This window comes from Equus caballus, chromosome 3 (genome assembly GCF_041296265.1).
Source record: "Equus caballus isolate H_3958 breed thoroughbred chromosome 3, TB-T2T, whole genome shotgun sequence".
In the NCBI taxonomy this organism is placed as follows: domain Eukaryota; kingdom Metazoa; phylum Chordata; class Mammalia; order Perissodactyla; family Equidae; genus Equus; species Equus caballus.
Genome location: NC_091686.1, coordinates 63947997 through 63964581, shown reverse-complemented (window position 1 = coordinate 63964581; position 16585 = coordinate 63947997). Strand labels below are relative to the sequence as shown.

Here is a 16585-nt window from a genome sequence, read left to right as displayed (position 1 = left end):
TCCAGCTGACATATGCTTCAGGAATGCAGTTGAATGTTAACACTAACCTAAGCAAATACCAGCCATATAATTAGCAGAGTAAATCTGCTAAACAGAAATAGAAGAATGCACCCCAAAGATTAGCCTCTTGGATTATCCTTCACTCTGCTCTGCCTCATTAGTGCAGATAATTTGGAGACTATATGTATAAACAAGGCATTGAAACCCATGGGCCAGTGATAAGGACACAGTGGGTACTTTTTACTGCCACCACTAAACTTGAGATTTTTTTTTAAGGTTTGGGCTAGGAGATAGGTGGGCAGAAAAGTAGGTGGCACTTTTCCCTATTTCTATTCAGAGCTGGTGATGCCAGTAAGCTCAAAAGACCATGTTATAGGAATAAGAACAACTAACATTTGCTGAGTGCTATGACCCAGGCATTGTGTTAAGCACTTTACGCGGATTATATATGCTTATGTTCCCAGTCTACAGATAGGGAAACTGAGGCCTTGAAAGTATACGTAATCTTGCCCGAGGCCTTGCAGTCTGTGAGTGCTGAGCTGAGACTCCAACCACCGGCTCTCTGATCCCACAACCCATGCCATATAGCCACTATGATTTCTTCCTCCTTGATAATACTAGGAACAATGGGCATGCTTCCATCCTCAAGGGGCGAAAGAGAATTGCCTAGAGAAGTATTGCTACAGAGATGGAGCTTGAAACTCTGGTGTGATGCCATAGTATCACTCTTCAAATTTGTGCTCCTTCTCCTTCGTTCATTTCGCCTCAAGCATAGTTCTTAAGTGTTGGCATCTCACACACACACACACACACACACACACAGCTCCACGTGTGTAGTCATTTATCTTGGAATCACTTGTGAAAAGTGTGCGAAGTATATAAAGCTCCACAGACTCCCAAAGTTAACCCTCTTGTCTGTTAAACTTCTTTAGTCTCTTATCACCTATTCTCTTGCAGAGTCAGCTTTGCACTCCTAAATGGGACAAAGAATGGCAACTATTTTGCAGGGAATTCTTTCAGAACTCTTTTTTCTTGTATCCATTTTAATACTGGATTTTTGTTATTTAAAAATTTAAACGAAAGAATAAGAGGAATAGTAAAACAAAGCTGGTAGAAACTCGTGAAAAAAAGGAAACTATGTAAGTCACTGAATGATGCAAAAACAAAAGGGACAACCTACCACATAGGTGTGTGGTTTTGTCTTTCCCCATGAAAACACTGACCATGATTCTTTAGACTGGATTCCTTTGGGATTGGAATGCCCCTGTGGAATACAAGACAACTTGTAAATATAGTCGTGGTGACCTTGATAAGCTGAGATGCTGAACAGTTATTGGAACCTGAGTGCCACCAAAACTCATTTTTCCCCAGTAGGTTGGGAGTAACTACCCCTTCATTGTTCATTCTGTTTCTCCCATCAATTGCATTCTCTTGAAGTCTGGAGGTGAAAGTAGAGAGGAGCAGGATTCAAATGGTGCAGAAAATGAAGGGTAGGATAGAATGGGAAGGAAGACAGGAATGAATATTTTTTCTAAAAATAGGGTTGATTGAGGTATAATTTGCATTCAATAAAATTCCCCATTTTAAGGTGTATTGTTCTGTGAGTATTTACAGATATATACAGTCTTGCAGTCTTGAGACCACAACCACACTCAAGATATAAAACAGTTCCATTAACCAAAAAAATCTCCATTTTACAGTCATGCCCGTGCTCCCAGTCCCTGGCAACCACTGATCTATTTTTCACCCTTAGAGTTTTGCCCTGAAATGTCATGGGAATAGAATCATACAATATGTAATCTTTTGTTTATGGCTTTTGCCATAATGCTTTTGAGACCCATCCACATTCTTTCATGTATCAGTACTTAGTTCCAAGAATACCTTTTAAAGAACTTTTAAAACGATGGTTCCTATCATAGATGAGAATCCAAAACCTCCCATAATGCGTTAATCTCACATCTTACCAGCCCACAGGGAGTGCTGTGCTTGTTTTGACTTTGAAGGTGGGCAACTCTGAATTTTCCCTTCTAGTAGTCTCTGAAGCTGCTGGAACAACATTCTTTTATAGGAAGTAAAAACCACAGCAAAGAGTGAGCCTTATTTTGTCCTACTAATTAGGACTCTTTGGTTAGAAGAGTAATGGAAGTCACTGTGAACTAGATGAAGCAAAATAGTAAGGCTTGTTCTAACATTGCAGGGGGCTCAGATCTCAAGACGTTAAGAGCAGCTAGATTCCAGGGCAAGCCTGGAAGCTAGAACCGGGAATGGGAAGCAGGACTCCATTCTTCCTCTTGTCTCTGTGTCTCTTTGTTCATAGGCTTCATTCACCTCTCTCCTACAGAAAGGCCTGCTCCACATTCCCATTGACACTGCAGACTATGGTTCCCACATGTTCAAATGAAGACTCTCAGGCCAGTTCCAAATTTCCAGGGAGTAACTCGTCCTTCCCCAGTCAAGTCCACACTGAATGTTTGTGCGGTGGGCAGAGGGGAAAGGGGATAGATAGAGTTGTGTAATACAAATTTTGCAGATATTGTTAATAGGGGTCCACTCACATGAATTGGGCAGGCACTGGGGAGAGGGTTTGCGGGAAAGAGGGAATCATTGAGAACTAGTCAGAGACTATGAAAAATTCCTTTCCATTCTCCAATTTAACCGTTAGCCTACAATATATTACTAACCTGTCTTGGCCCCACAACTCATTTTCAATCTTTCATATATTCAACTTAGAAAAACAGGAAACAAAAAGTTTACATAATTGTTGTGTTATAATGAGATCTAAGAAAACATAATAGTTTTACCTGCCTCTCACTGTGTTCCTCTTTAGCTGGTCGTTTTTATTTACAGTATGAATATGATACTACTGTAGTGGTTTGATCCAAATTCATACATGCACATAACCTGAAAATATTTGTCATTCCTGTCTTTCTAAAGAATAATTTAATGATTGTATTTTCTCATTCCTTTTCTTGGGGATTTCTTTTAGGAAGGGGTACTTTTCCCTGAAAATTAGTGACCAGCAATTCTTCTCTGAGCCACAGCTGATCAACATACAAGCATTTTCAACACAGGTAATAAAAGTGCCACACACTTAATAATTTCACATGCCTACTAATTCTCAAGCATGAATCGAGATTTCTTGTAATTTTAGCAAAAATGATTGAGCTAAGTTAATTTTGTCTCGGTTTCCTCATGAAATGCCACTGGAGTAATTTTTAGTACTTGTGGGTAATAACAGCTACAATTACTAAAACGTCTGTAGTACTCTTCTTAGTGTTTCTCATTTAATCTTCATGCCAGTCTTATGAGGTATTATTATCCCCAGTTTACAGTTGAGTAAACTAAGCCATAGGGAGATTCAGTAACTTGTCTGTGGTGATAGAGCTAATAAATAGAGAGCTAAGATTTGTGCCCAGTAAATCTGACAACAGAGTCTGTGTTCTTGACCATTACATTATGGTGCCTTAGTTTACTGAATCTGATATAGCCCTTCAGAATAATTTGAAGCTGTTCCAGTTGTTAAGACTTTCCTATTCTTAGGTAAATGAGTTTGTTTTGTCTAAATATGTCTCTCTCAGCCATGTGGAATTATGTTCAGCTACTTTTTGCCTATCTGTCATGTAGCTGCACTACGTTTAACCCAGTTTGCAGTAGTTAGAAGATCTTATTAAGGATCTACTTAGATGAGGAGCTAGTGTGATCATCAGCCACACACAAGTCTGAGGAAATCATGGTAGATGCTATAAAACTCAGTGTGATGGCTCTTCTGTTCTCATCACTCATCTCTGTCAAGTTGTACTTCTGTGTCCAGAATACATATAGTAGTAGATGCTCTGAGGAACCGGGCTTGAGGGATTGAACTGCTGAAGCATGTAAAGAGAGTAGGAAGATAGATATATTCTTAAGTTCTGAACAGCAAGAGAGTGGGATATCAGTATGGGGAACCAAGACAACCAGAATATCCAGATCTTAGTAGTGTGTTAGTCATGATTCAAGGAAGGTTGTGATTTTTAAACTGATATTTTTATATTTTGGGTCCAAAAATGTAAAGACCACAGAGCATGGGTAATATAGACTTCTGCCAGAAGTGGCTGCCAAATAGTATTCACAGCCCAGCTCAGCTCTTCTTGATGGCATTCTCACTTCAAGGGTGACTGAAGTTGAGGAATGATTGGAAATTGACCTGAGTTAATTTGACCTCAGGGTTGGGCTGAGAGTATGAATTTTGTTTTAATTAAAGCTGAAACCTGTGATCTCTGTAAATATGTGCCAGAGGGCCACGTTGAGACTGAGCACTTCCTGGCTTAGATGTTATTCAGTACTTAGGCTCAGAAGTTTTGTTTTGTTCTTTTTGGTTGTGCTGATACAGTTCCTCTAATTAGGTGAATAAAAGACATAGGGTAGGTGTTGGCAGGTTACTTCCTAATCTGAGGTGGTGAGTTCCCATGCTTCCCTCATTTTTGTTTCTTTCTTTTCCCCAAATCGAGTGAGTAGATAGTTAGGGCATGTTTTTTATGTTATTTATTATATGAGAAACCTTTAGCATTTTAACCTTGTAAAAGTGGAATTTTAGAAATGAATTTTAACTTATTTTTGTTCCTTTACGTTTCTGTGATATTTCAATATGGTCTTGAGCCTCCCTGAGATTTTCTCATGTAAGTTAATTCGATCTTTTCCATTTATGGATTTTGACATCACCTTTGACCTCTCCTCTTTCAGAATCTGAGGGGCCATTCATTCCCGTGTAGAAAATCACAGCTTTTGAATTCTCGGGAATTCAGAGGAGTAACTATCAGCTAGTTCCTACTATGTGATTATGATAATGATGCATTAGTTAGACATTACTTTAATAGATATTGAAATTTCCAGGAGGCCAGGAGGTGAAGTTTTAAAAGAAAGCCATTTGGATTAAAGAAGGCAGTGTGCTGAGAAAAGTCCTAGATAGTTAACTTCAAACGATATAAAAAACTAAGATAATGTTTTCTTTGGCTTCTGGCCTCCATATTTTTTTTGATGGGTTCATTAAGTTTTATCTTTATGAAAGAACATTTTATCTCTTTACTTAAGTCGGTGGGGGGAAACCTGATAATCCTAAGGAAAACATTAAAATTTGCCACATGAATTAACCAGGTGGCTGCCTTACTCAGACCATGATCTTACTAGGCTTTATAACCTGAGTTGGAGTGGGCCCCCTCAGGATATGGATGAGACTGAGACAGCTTGAAGAAAGTTACCGGGAGGGAACAGAAACAGCGTGAATTCAGAATGCAGTAGTATCTTGCTCCGAGTCAGCATGCTGCAGCGTCGCCTAAAATAAAGTGCTCAACTCCCAACACAAGTGCAAAAATTCTATACCTCTCTTATTGGTCTCCCTTGGTTGCTGACAGCTGAGTGGGTTCCCTGACACTGAGCTGATCCCAGTTACAACACAGGGGATATAGTGTCAATCAAGAGAACAGAGACATCAGAAATTCAGAAGCAAGCAGCTCACCTCAATTGCCTCTGATGAATACTGTGGTCTTGAAAGTAGCTTGAGAAACCTCCAGAACCGGAGGTGTGAAGTAACCTCATTTGCTGTGATTACTTTGACTGACTACCCTCAGACAAATACTTTATCTATGCAAAGTTTAGCACTTTGCTGGAGTGCCTAGAGTTCCTTGAAAAGCTTAGAAATATCAATCAGGTTGCACACAACTGGTATCTAGTCCACTGGATTTTCCTGCTAAATGGCTTTTCTTCTCCTCCTTCCCTTCGTCTCCACAGGCCCCCTATGTGCTGAGAAATGAAGCCCTCCATATTAGCAGAGGAGGGAGGGGAACCATCACCACCCAGCTGCTTGACATCCGAGATGATGACAACCCACAGGATGTGGTAGTCGAAGTGCTTGATCCTCCACTTCATGGCCAGTTGCTCCAAACACTTCAGTCTCCTGCAAGCCCTATCTATCAATTCCGGCTGGATGAACTCTCCAGGGGCCTCCTCCACTATGCTCATGATGGCTCAGATAGCAAATCCGATGTTGCAGTCTTGCAGGCCAATGACGGACACTCCTTCCAAAATATACTGTTCCGTGTGAAGACCGTGCCCAAGGTAGGTGCCATTCCGAGAGCAAAATTTCCTTGCACCTAGATGTGAAGTTCTGTTGATGACAATATTTTGCAATAAAGTTAAGATATGGCTAGTTATTTATTTATCCAAACACTTATTAAACCCTATTAGGGAGATACTTAGGACGTTCAAAGAAGATCAGTAGAACACCTTACCCAGTTTCAGGAGGCATTATATATTTTGTTAGGAGCACCCTTGATCTCAAAGACCTGTCCCCCTGTTCTCTATAAAAGGGAAACTTTTGAACTTTTATGTTGACTTGCTGCCATAAAAATGCCTCATTGTTCACTAATTCTTTTTTTTTTCCAAAGATTTTATTATTTTTTTCCTTTTTCTCCCCAAATCCCCCAGGTACATAGTTGTATATTCTTTGTTGTGGGTCCTTCCAGCTGTGGCACGTGGGACGCTGCCTCAGCATGGTCTGATGTGCAGAGCCATGTCCGCGCCCAGGATTCGAACCAACAAAACACTGGGCCACCTGCAGCGGAGCGTGTGAACTTAACCACTCGGCCACGGGGCCAGCCCCTGTTCACTAATTCTTTTGTCACCAGCCTGAGCACCATCATAAGAATCAAACCAGCCCCTGTTCTTGTCTGCCCTCCTAAAACAGCTCATGCAATGTGAAGCTCATGGTCAGGCTATCATAATGAATCAAAAAAGATGAGTTCAGCCATTCTTTTAGCCCAAGTGGAGTAGGATGAGGGAACTCTCCCTTTTAGTAATCACAGGAATCCTTGGCACAGCGGGTAGGAGCCCAGTGAAGAGCAGTATTTCTCAGTCTGAGTCATTCCCATGCCACTTCCATATGTTTTTGCCATATCTGTGAGCACCTGTCCTATTATTTACTTGAAATTTTTCTTTGAATCAACTTACTTTTTTATTATGGCCTCATCCTAATTAATAATACTTGAGAAATCATGAGCTTAATATTGAATTATACTTTTTTCTAAAATATTAAAATTAATACATAACCATTTAATAAAAATTTACCCATGTACTACGTAAAATGTTCTTGGATACTACTAATGGGATGGCTGTCACATTTTGGAGAATACTCAGCTAACCCATGCTAGATCAAAGAGCCCATCGAAAAACATTTTCAAAACTGTTTATTACTTGATGATATTCCACTAGCAGCTCTTTTCTCTGTTACGGCAAGAATAGCTCTTGCCCATGGTAGTAGATTGGGAGACTTATAATTTCTTTTGAACTTTTCATTCCAAATATCAGTCCCTACTGCAGTGTCATTAATCATTAGCTAGAGTGATTGACTTGCTGAGGACAGTTTAGAAATCACTTGTCACTTTCTCACCAATGATCACTCAAAATTTGCAATGGATCCTCGTGAAGGTGAACAGCTGAATCTAATATGGTCTGCTAGCTAATTTCTCAGGCTCTTGTCTCATTATTTTCAGCTGCTGAAAACAGTGACGGTGGCATGAGATAGATGCGAGTAAGTGGAGGCTGATGATGAGATAGAGTTGGCAGATAGCCGCCTTGTAGCTAATCCTAATTATCACCCTCTTGCAATCGCCCTGGGAGATGAGGTTTAGTTCTGAAGAGATGAAGTCTAGACAGAGACAGAAAGTTTTCTTTTCTTCCTTCTTGGTTTCTTACCAAAGATTGTTAGAGGATTTCATTGCAACTCCGGCAGCCACCTTTCCTATTGTGGTTTCAATCTCCGTGTTTGGAGCTCAATTCAGTGTATTGCACAATCATTTCCTGTGGTATGGCCCAATGTCAAAGAGTATTTCTAAGATTTTAGTTGATTTGACTACCAAAAGGAAACGAAACATACAAATAGAATTTTAATTTATAAATAAGGCAGAAGCACAGAACTTAAGAATTCTTGTAGTGCTTATAACTTGGGAGTCACGTTGGTGTTTATGGTGTCTGTCCCTCCTCCTTCTCCCTACCATCCCTCCATCTCGTATAGTGCTGTGCTTACCTGTCCATCATGTGGGCTAAAAGTACTCTGATCTTTACAATATCTTTGTGAAGAGGATTAGAATAGAGGCTCTACGACCTTATTTCTTCTAAGGAAATTCTACTATGGGTAGAAGGTGTTTCTGTTTGTTTAGTTTGTAACCTTTATTGGGCACTAATGCTTGATGTGAATTATTCCATTTGATCTTCATGGTCATTCTAGAATATTTGTACAATTATTATCTCTTATTTTCCAAAAGAGGAAACAAAAAAAGAAGGTTTAAAAACATTTAGAGAGGTTTAAAAATGTTTATTTTTCATTGAGGTTTTTGGTGCTGGATCTGTGATTTCAAGTCAAGTAAATTCTGGCTCCTCACACTTTAACCATGCAGCTCTTTTCATTCTAGCCCATATTTTTCAATGTTTTGGTCATATATATTCTTATCCCTTTAATGGACAGAATGGAGACAGTAATTTAGTCATTTTCTCAGTTTCCTATCCAAGCTGTCTAGGCCCCAGGCCTCCTGGAATCTTCCCTCTGGGCTCACCACATCTTGTTACAAGTGAAGCTATTTATAATCATAAGTCTACTGGAGCCCAAGAGGAAAAAACTGGCTCAACTGTTAATGGGTTCTAGTAGGTATGTAGTCAGACATGATTGATTTTGTTCTGATAGCCGTTTTTCAAGATGATCAGCCGAGTCCTTACCCTGAGGTTACCTGTGTATTAAATTTGGAGTGAGGCCAATTACTGGCTGATGTCTATCTAGTGGCTTAAATGGAATGGCCAAGGAGTTTAGGTCTAATTCCTAGTGAATGAATGTACAAATTAATCCCGATGTTGTTCAACAGGAAACTTAACCTGGTAAGATGGATGGAAAGGAAGGGAGGGTAGAAAAATGAAGCTTGTGAGAGCGGGAAGTGTTTCAGTCTTACTCTCTTGAGCAAGGCACATCGTCAGAGTTCAGTACATTTTTGTTGGATGGATAGATAGATGGATGGATGCAACAGCTTGAGCGAGCCTGGTGCCCGTCTTCCTGCCTTTGACTCGATCTCTGCATCAGACGAGAAGCCTTCAGGGCACCTCTGCTGATGCTGGGGTGGACCGTCTGGGACTGAGGGTAGGAGCTGTCAGTCCCACTCTTATTTCTCAAGTTCTACATCACTTTTCCCAAACTTATGTTTTTATCCTTGGCCTAGCAGTGAGTAAACTTGACTACCACCCTCCAGGCTTATACTGGGTCACTGAGGAGAAAATAGACCCAGGACTGATGTTGAAACATGTTCTCTTGGGAGGAGGAGGCAAAAGAAATAAGATTAAAAGGTAAAGAATGCTCTGCTGAGCAGGCTTTTATTAATTGAGTCGATTACCAAACCCAGGGCTGCTAGAGATACGATTCTAAAGCATTTCGGCATCTCACAGGGGCTGAAATGTGAGCAGGGAAAGTCATGCTTATTGGTGGGTTTCTCTCCACTGCTGGACTCTCAAGGAATTGCCTCCTTTTTCATTAATTAAGTCATCTCTGGAAATCATGCTCCTTTTTCCACTTTGGCAATAAATCTGGTGATCTTTTTGACCTCATTTGTTGTTGTTGGAGCAGTTATTTTCTGCAGCTCGGTAATGCTTTGATGTTAAAAGCCCCCAAGTGTCATGCTATGAACTGGATGGAAAATTCTATTGCTCAGAGTCCTCTCTGGCTGCTTGACCTTAGTAAGACCCGTGTGCAGTTAAAAACCTTGCTGTGCTTTCCCTCAATTTTCTTAAAACCTATCCTCCCATTGGTTGTCTTGAGGGGACACAGTTTGATAATAAAGATGTTTGTGAAAATTATAAATATCAGTGGCACAAAAATGTTTATTTTTCTGAATAACAGTCTGTCTATCTCATAAATAAATCCTCACTGCGTGTCTGGGTTTCACCTCTTTTGGACTTGCTTAGCTTATTCAGTTTAGTGTCTTATAAGATGTTTGCTGATTTCAAAAAGTTTATTTATTTATAAAGCAGTTGAAGGCTACATAGAGAGAACGTTGAAAATATTCTTGACCTGAAGGAGGTGCACACGCACATTGACAAACACAAAAACACTCTAATTATCTTTCCATCGTTCCTCATCCTGGTAAATAGCATCTAAGTTTCACGTTATATGCACCACTCCACATGATTCTTCTCTAAAATCCACAATGTCTTACAAGATTAAATTTTAAAAGTTATGATATAAATGAACCTTTGCAAATTATGATATAGTTTTACAGAGTAAATAAAACGTTAGGATTGCTGTTATATCTAATTATCATCATTTTCTATTTAATTAAGTTTTAAAATTTTTTATCTTGAATATTTTGGCCTGAGGTTGGGGTACGCTATCATTTGAGCTCATCATTTATGTCTCAACCTTTATTTGGTTGGGGGGAGGGAGGAGTTTCATTTTGTTTGTGTGATTTTTCCTCCAAATGATAAAGGTTTGGGCCTTTACTTTTGGTTTACAACGTTAATATTTTTATTTGTAATACAATATATAATGGCTAAACTTTATTACCAGCATTTCTGTACGCCTATTGTTGTATGAAATGAATTAGGAGAACTATTTAATTTAAAGCCCCGTTTTAATTATACCCCCATAATCTTTTGTTGGGATTTCATTGCCTTCTAATGTGGTGCCCTGAAGGATATATAAAACATCACTAGGCAGGAGATTATTCAACTGATATTATGGCTAATTTCTTGAGCTTACAGGGATTGTGCAGGAAAAAAAACTACAAGGAGATAAAGAAATTGCAAAATGTCAGAACCATTGGGGAAATGTTAAAGTTTGTCTGGGTTTTTGGACACTTTAGCCATGGAAAAGATAGTGTACAGCCTTCTGTTCATCTCTTTTTGAATCTTCCCTGTACCCTCTCCCAAAGAAAGCAGCCAGAAAAACCATCTTCAACATAATGAGTGGGAAGAATACTTTTCCTTAGACAGTTGTCTGTTTCTCCTTAAGTACTGTGAACACATAATTTACAAACAGAGGCATATGTATTATCCTGTTATAGATGTAAATATTCTGAAAGGCCTGTCTGTGGCGTTTCAGGAGAACCACTCTAGATCCATTGAGATCTCTATCCTGGGCTGTGCTTCTCTCACTTTAGCATGACTCCTCATCTCCTGGGGATCTTATTAAAATACAAGTATGAATGCATCAAACTGAAAAACAAAGGAAACAATCAACAAAATGAAAAGGCAACCTACAGCATGGGAGAAAATATTTGAAACCAAGTGTCTGAAAAGGGGCTAATATCTAAAATACATAAGGAACTCAAACAACTCAATGGCCAAAAAACAAATAATTCAATTAAAAAATGGGCAAAAGACCTGCATAGACATTTCTCAAAAGAAGACATCCGAATGGTCAACAGGTACATGAAAAGGTACTCAACATTATTAATCATGAGGGAAATACAAATCAAAACCACAGTGAGATATCACCTCATATCTGTTAGAATGGCTCTTATGGAAAAGACAGAAGATAATAAGCGTTGGTGAGAGTGTGGAAAAAAAGGAACCTTTGTACACTGTTGGTGGCAATGTAAATTGGTGAAGCTATTATGGAAAACAGTATGGAGATTCCTCAAAAAATTAAAAACAGAACTAGCATATGATCCACCAACACCACTTCTGGCTCTATATCCAAAGGAAGTTAAATTAGTATCTTGAAGAGATAGTTGCATTCCCATGTTTATTGCAGCATTCTTCACTATAACCAAGATATGGAAACAATCTAAGTGTTCCTCAATGGATAAATGGATAAAGAAAATGTAGTATGTATATACAATGGAATAGTATTCAGCCTTTAAAAAGGAAGGAAATCCTACAATTTGTGACAGCATAAATAAACCTGGAGGACATTATGTTAAGTAAAATAAGCTAGACACAGAAAAACAGATACTGCATGATCTCACTTAGATTTTGAATCTAAAAAAGTTGAACTCATAAAAGCAGAGTATAACGGTGGTTGCCAGGGAGTGAGGGAAATGGGGCGATCCTGGTCAGAGGGTACAAAGGTTCAGTTATGGGAGGGGAATAAGTTCTGGATGTAATGTACAGCATGGTGACTATACTTAATAATACTGTATTGTATACTTGAAATTTCCCAAGAGAGTTGGTCTTGTGTTTTCACCACCCCCCAAAAAAATTGTAACCATGTGAGGTGATAGATACCTTAATTAGCTTGATTGTACTAATCATATCACAATGTATACATATATCAAAACATCACGTTGTACACCTTAAATATATAAAAATTTTATTTGTTAAGTATACTTCAATAAAGCTGGTGAAAAAAATAAAATACTAAGATTCTAATTCCAAAGATCTGATTCGGAAGGTTCCGGGTGGGGCCTGAGATTCTGAACTTCTAATAAGTTCCAGATGTTGCTAGACTCTGAACACTGACTTGCAAGAATTGTCTCCTAAAAATATTCACTCACACAGGAATTACAGAGAATTGTATTGAGAAAGTATAGTCAAGATAGAGATGTAGTGGGAAAGACACCTGGGGAGGTGCGTTCGGGTCACAGTGCTTACTTGCTTGGAATATTTGAAAAACCACCTTGCCTCGATAGTCAAGAATGTGTTTGTTGGTGTGTGACCCATCTCAATTACCGTAATTAAAGTGGTTGAGGCTGCTGCTTTTAGAAAGATTTCTAGCAATTAAGACACCTGGGTCCGAGTGTATCATGTTATATAAAACTCTACTGGAGTTAATACGGCTTTTCCCCAAAAATTCTAGTAGATAACAGGCAGTTCTTGGCACACTTTGATGTTTTTGTAAATAATATGCTGTATCAACGTGAAAGGAAAAAATTCTCTGGGAGTTTGCCCCTGAGCACCAATCACAATAGAAGGTGCCTTTGCTGCTGTTCTCCTGGGCACTGTTTGACTCAGTTTCCTGGTGATTGTGGTGAAAATGGCCATGACCCCCTCCTGAGGGGGGCAAATGCTCTCGTGTCAAAGGAGTATTTGTTGTCTTCTGTTCTGAATATTCCCCTCGGAGAGTGCTGTTTGCTATCTTCTGTTTATTGGCATATTTGAAAGTAATAACAATAATTTAGAAAAACATCCCTTCTGAAATGCCATATTTCGAAATATCAGATTTACTGGTTTTAAAAGTATGAAAACAAACTGAACCCTGGCAGCCTCGCTAATCTCATTCTGTGGAAAATGTCAGTTATGAGGCCTTGGAAGAGGTGGGCAAATCAGGAACGGGAGCACTTTTTAATGATATTAGCTTTGGCAATTAAAATCATTGCCTTCTCAGGAGTGCTAAATGGGTGATTTCTGCCAGCCAGCTACTCCCAACGGTTGTTTCTAAGGCTTCACTTTCAATCAATCATCAAGGCCTGTCGATTCGGCCTCGGTGGTGTTTCTGGAATCTATTTGTAACTATCCATTCCCACTGCAATTATGTTCTCATCTTCTCTCACCTGAGCCATTACGGGAACTTGTTAAGTGGTTTCTGCAGCTCCTAGTTCATCACAGTCCCCTCCGTCTTTTGCTGCTGGAGTCTTTCTAAAACCCAGGTCTCATCATCTCATTCCCTTCCCTGAAGACTCGTTGTTGACTTTATGGTGCCTATAAGATGAATGGAGACTTTTAGCATAGTGTCTTCTACCAGCCAACCTTAAGAGAGTGTCACTTTTTCTTCACCCCCTCCTCCGGCTCCCTAAACTCTGCTGGCTGCAGATACTTGGATATTTTATTAAACACGCAGTGCATTGTCTCATGTCTTTGCCTTTGCTCAGGTTGGACCCCCTGCCTAGACTGTGCTTCACCACTTCTCTACTTGGAAAGCACAATTTTTTGTCATTCAAGAATAAATGATATTTCCATAGGAAAGCCTTCCTGAGCGTTCCTTACCCAAAGAGGAAATCTCGTTTTTCTTTTACTCTCCCACAGTACCCTGCTCAAGCTTCTTAGAGAGCATCCCTTGTGATGCATCGTAATTATTTATGTGTCTGTCTCTCCCACTAGGCTGCAAGTTCTGAAACTGAGGTCTTGTTTCAGCCATCTTTGTATAACTCAGGCCTCTAGCAAAAAAGCTGGCATATAATAGGTGTTTAATGAATAGTTGCTGAAGGTTGGTGGATGGGGAAGATGGAAGGGCAGGTAGATCGAAAAATGAAAGAAAGAAATGGAGAGATTTAGTCTTCCTTAGTGAAATAAGTTATTTGCTCTTGAAAAATTAAAAGAAAAAGCAAGATATATATACATACATACATATGCATATATCTACACATAATATGCACAAATAGTTCATAGTGTGACTCCAAAGCTATGAATCTCTCTTATTAGGTGATCTTTATCAGCAATAGGACCTGATAATTTCTGTTTTTAAGGACTGGTATTTTCTTGTTTTGCTTGGTCCTAATTCTGCGTTTTTTCCTTATTCTAGAATGATGGAGGTCTTCGACTTGTGGCTAATTCAATGGTGTGGGTTCCAGAAGGGGGGATGCTGCAGATTACCAACAGAATCTTACAGGCCGAAGCTCCGGGTGCCAGTGCCTCAGAAATCGTCTACAAAATTACACAGAACCACCCCCACTTTGGTAACTCCTTTTTCCTTTATGATTTCATCAGTGTATTCAGCAGTCTTGGACTTGCTTTTGTAGGATGCTATGCAGCGAGCCTATGATTCCAACAAACTTGACTTTCTAATGCCTCACACATCCCCTTTAAAAACAGAAAAATCATAATAGCTATCACACTGTACACATATTATGCACTAGGTAGTATGAGAAGTAATGTAAATGTAAAGTATATGTAAAACCTAACATTTAAGTTTCAAAACAACTTCTTTTTAAAACAGAGAAAGTAACTTGCTAAAAGTCACCTCGCTAATATATGTCAGTTTAATTTTAAAGCTCAGGTTCTCAAACTCCACAGTGTGTCCTTACCAGAACATCACCAGTCTTCTCCTTGTTGAGACTTTAAAAAAAAAAAAACTTTACATAAGAACGTTTTTCAAGATCTCCATTGTTATTTCCACTTCTTGCAAGATAGTAGAATATGATAACCTGAATAATTTCCCATCATCATCACCTAGAAATTCTTGATAAAAGATAATAAGAATTATAAGGTGTTCATAGCTGACCTCCCAAGAATAGAGAGAAATCTCCAGATGCCGAAAACAAAGAAGGAACTGAAAGCCAGTCTTGCATGAGCTAATCGCATAGCTTCCCTGCGAGAGGTTGTGTGTGTCTTATAATCCAGGACCTTGGGATTTAATGCCCATGCAGAAACAGAAAGTTGGAAGATCCTGCCTAAGACCAGGACTCTGGAAAGACCTACCTTCAATTAGAAGGACAGAATAGAAAATAAGAAGCTCACCTGAACAGAGAGATGCCAAAGAAACCCACCTGTCTTTCCCAGGGCTCAGAGTAAAGCAGAATGTCTGCTGAGAATTCAGAACTTCAGGCCTGTTTCTCCCGCAGATCCAAGGTTAAGTTCATCATGTGCATTGTCTGAGAAACCCAAAGCTGACACATTAATGTGAAGATTAATCTCAGGCCAATGATATTTCTTGGGTATTTTGCACAAACTAGTAGAAAATTCTACAGAATGTCCACCCTCAACTCCAGGCCACATGGGATTCTCACAGATAAAACCACTGAACATTAGCTCAGAATTCAGAATTACAGAACATATGAGGAAACAATCTATTGTATCATAACCAAAACAAACAAGAAGATTAAGACGCCAAGGATTTCAAATAAAGGAATGATCTTATAAAAACTATGAAATAAGCATATTTAAAATGATTTAAAGACATAAAAGAATGAAACTGTAAGGAAATAACAAAATGCTGTAAAAATAAAAGAACAGGCAGGTAGATTTTTAAAAAGAATTAGAGATCACCTAAAAATGAAAATTATATTCATTAGAAGTAAAAACTCACTTGGCATGCTAAATGGCAGAGGAATAATAATCTGTTTTTCCTCTGGGTTTGCAGATTTTAAAAATTATATAATTTCTGTAGTGTGGAAAAATTTTTATACAATTTAAAAATAATTCTAATATCTAAAGAGACATTGAAAAGCATAATCTAATCAAGAATTGATATTATAATTGTAAAACAGTCAATCTAGCTGGGGTGTCATTTATTATAGTTGTGTAACCTTGGGGAAGGCAAGTGTACCCCTTCAACCATAGGTTTCTGTGAAAGGTTAGGCTAGATAAGTTTTTTAACTTTTTATTTTAAAATAATTTTAGACATACTGAAAAGTTGCAAAATTAATACAAAGAGCTCTTGATTACACTTTACCCAGCTTCCCCCGATGGTTACATCCTTATATAACCATAGAACAATGATCAAAACCAGGAAATTAACATTGAGACAATGCTGCTAATTACTCCACAGACCCTGATATTCAACTTTGCCGTTCTTTCACCCCCTGATTTTAAGCTGGATAATGTTTGTGTCTTTTTCAGCTCTAAAAATCTTTGACTCTTTTGATGTATTAAATTCTCTACCTTTATCTTGATCATTAAAAGCCAAAACATTAAACCCCTA

General features: G+C 38.8%; 1 protein-coding gene across 5 annotated transcripts in view; it reads left to right on the top strand.

Annotated features, from left to right (window-relative positions):
• The window catches only part of FRAS1 (Fraser extracellular matrix complex subunit 1), a 419338-nt gene that overhangs the window by 268672 nt on the left and 134081 nt on the right, over positions 1-16585 (top strand). For all 5 annotated transcript variants that reach the window (XR_011437076.1, XM_023637884.2, XM_023637883.2 and 2 more), the window contains 3 exons: positions 2987-3071; positions 5764-6090; positions 14468-14621. Coding sequence is in view for 4 of the 5 variants with exons in the window: in XM_023637884.2 (XP_023493652.2) it covers positions 2987-3071; positions 5764-6090; positions 14468-14621 (566 nt within the window). In the remaining variant the exon portion in view is untranslated. The remainder of the gene's footprint in view (positions 1-2986; positions 3072-5763; positions 6091-14467; positions 14622-16585) is intronic.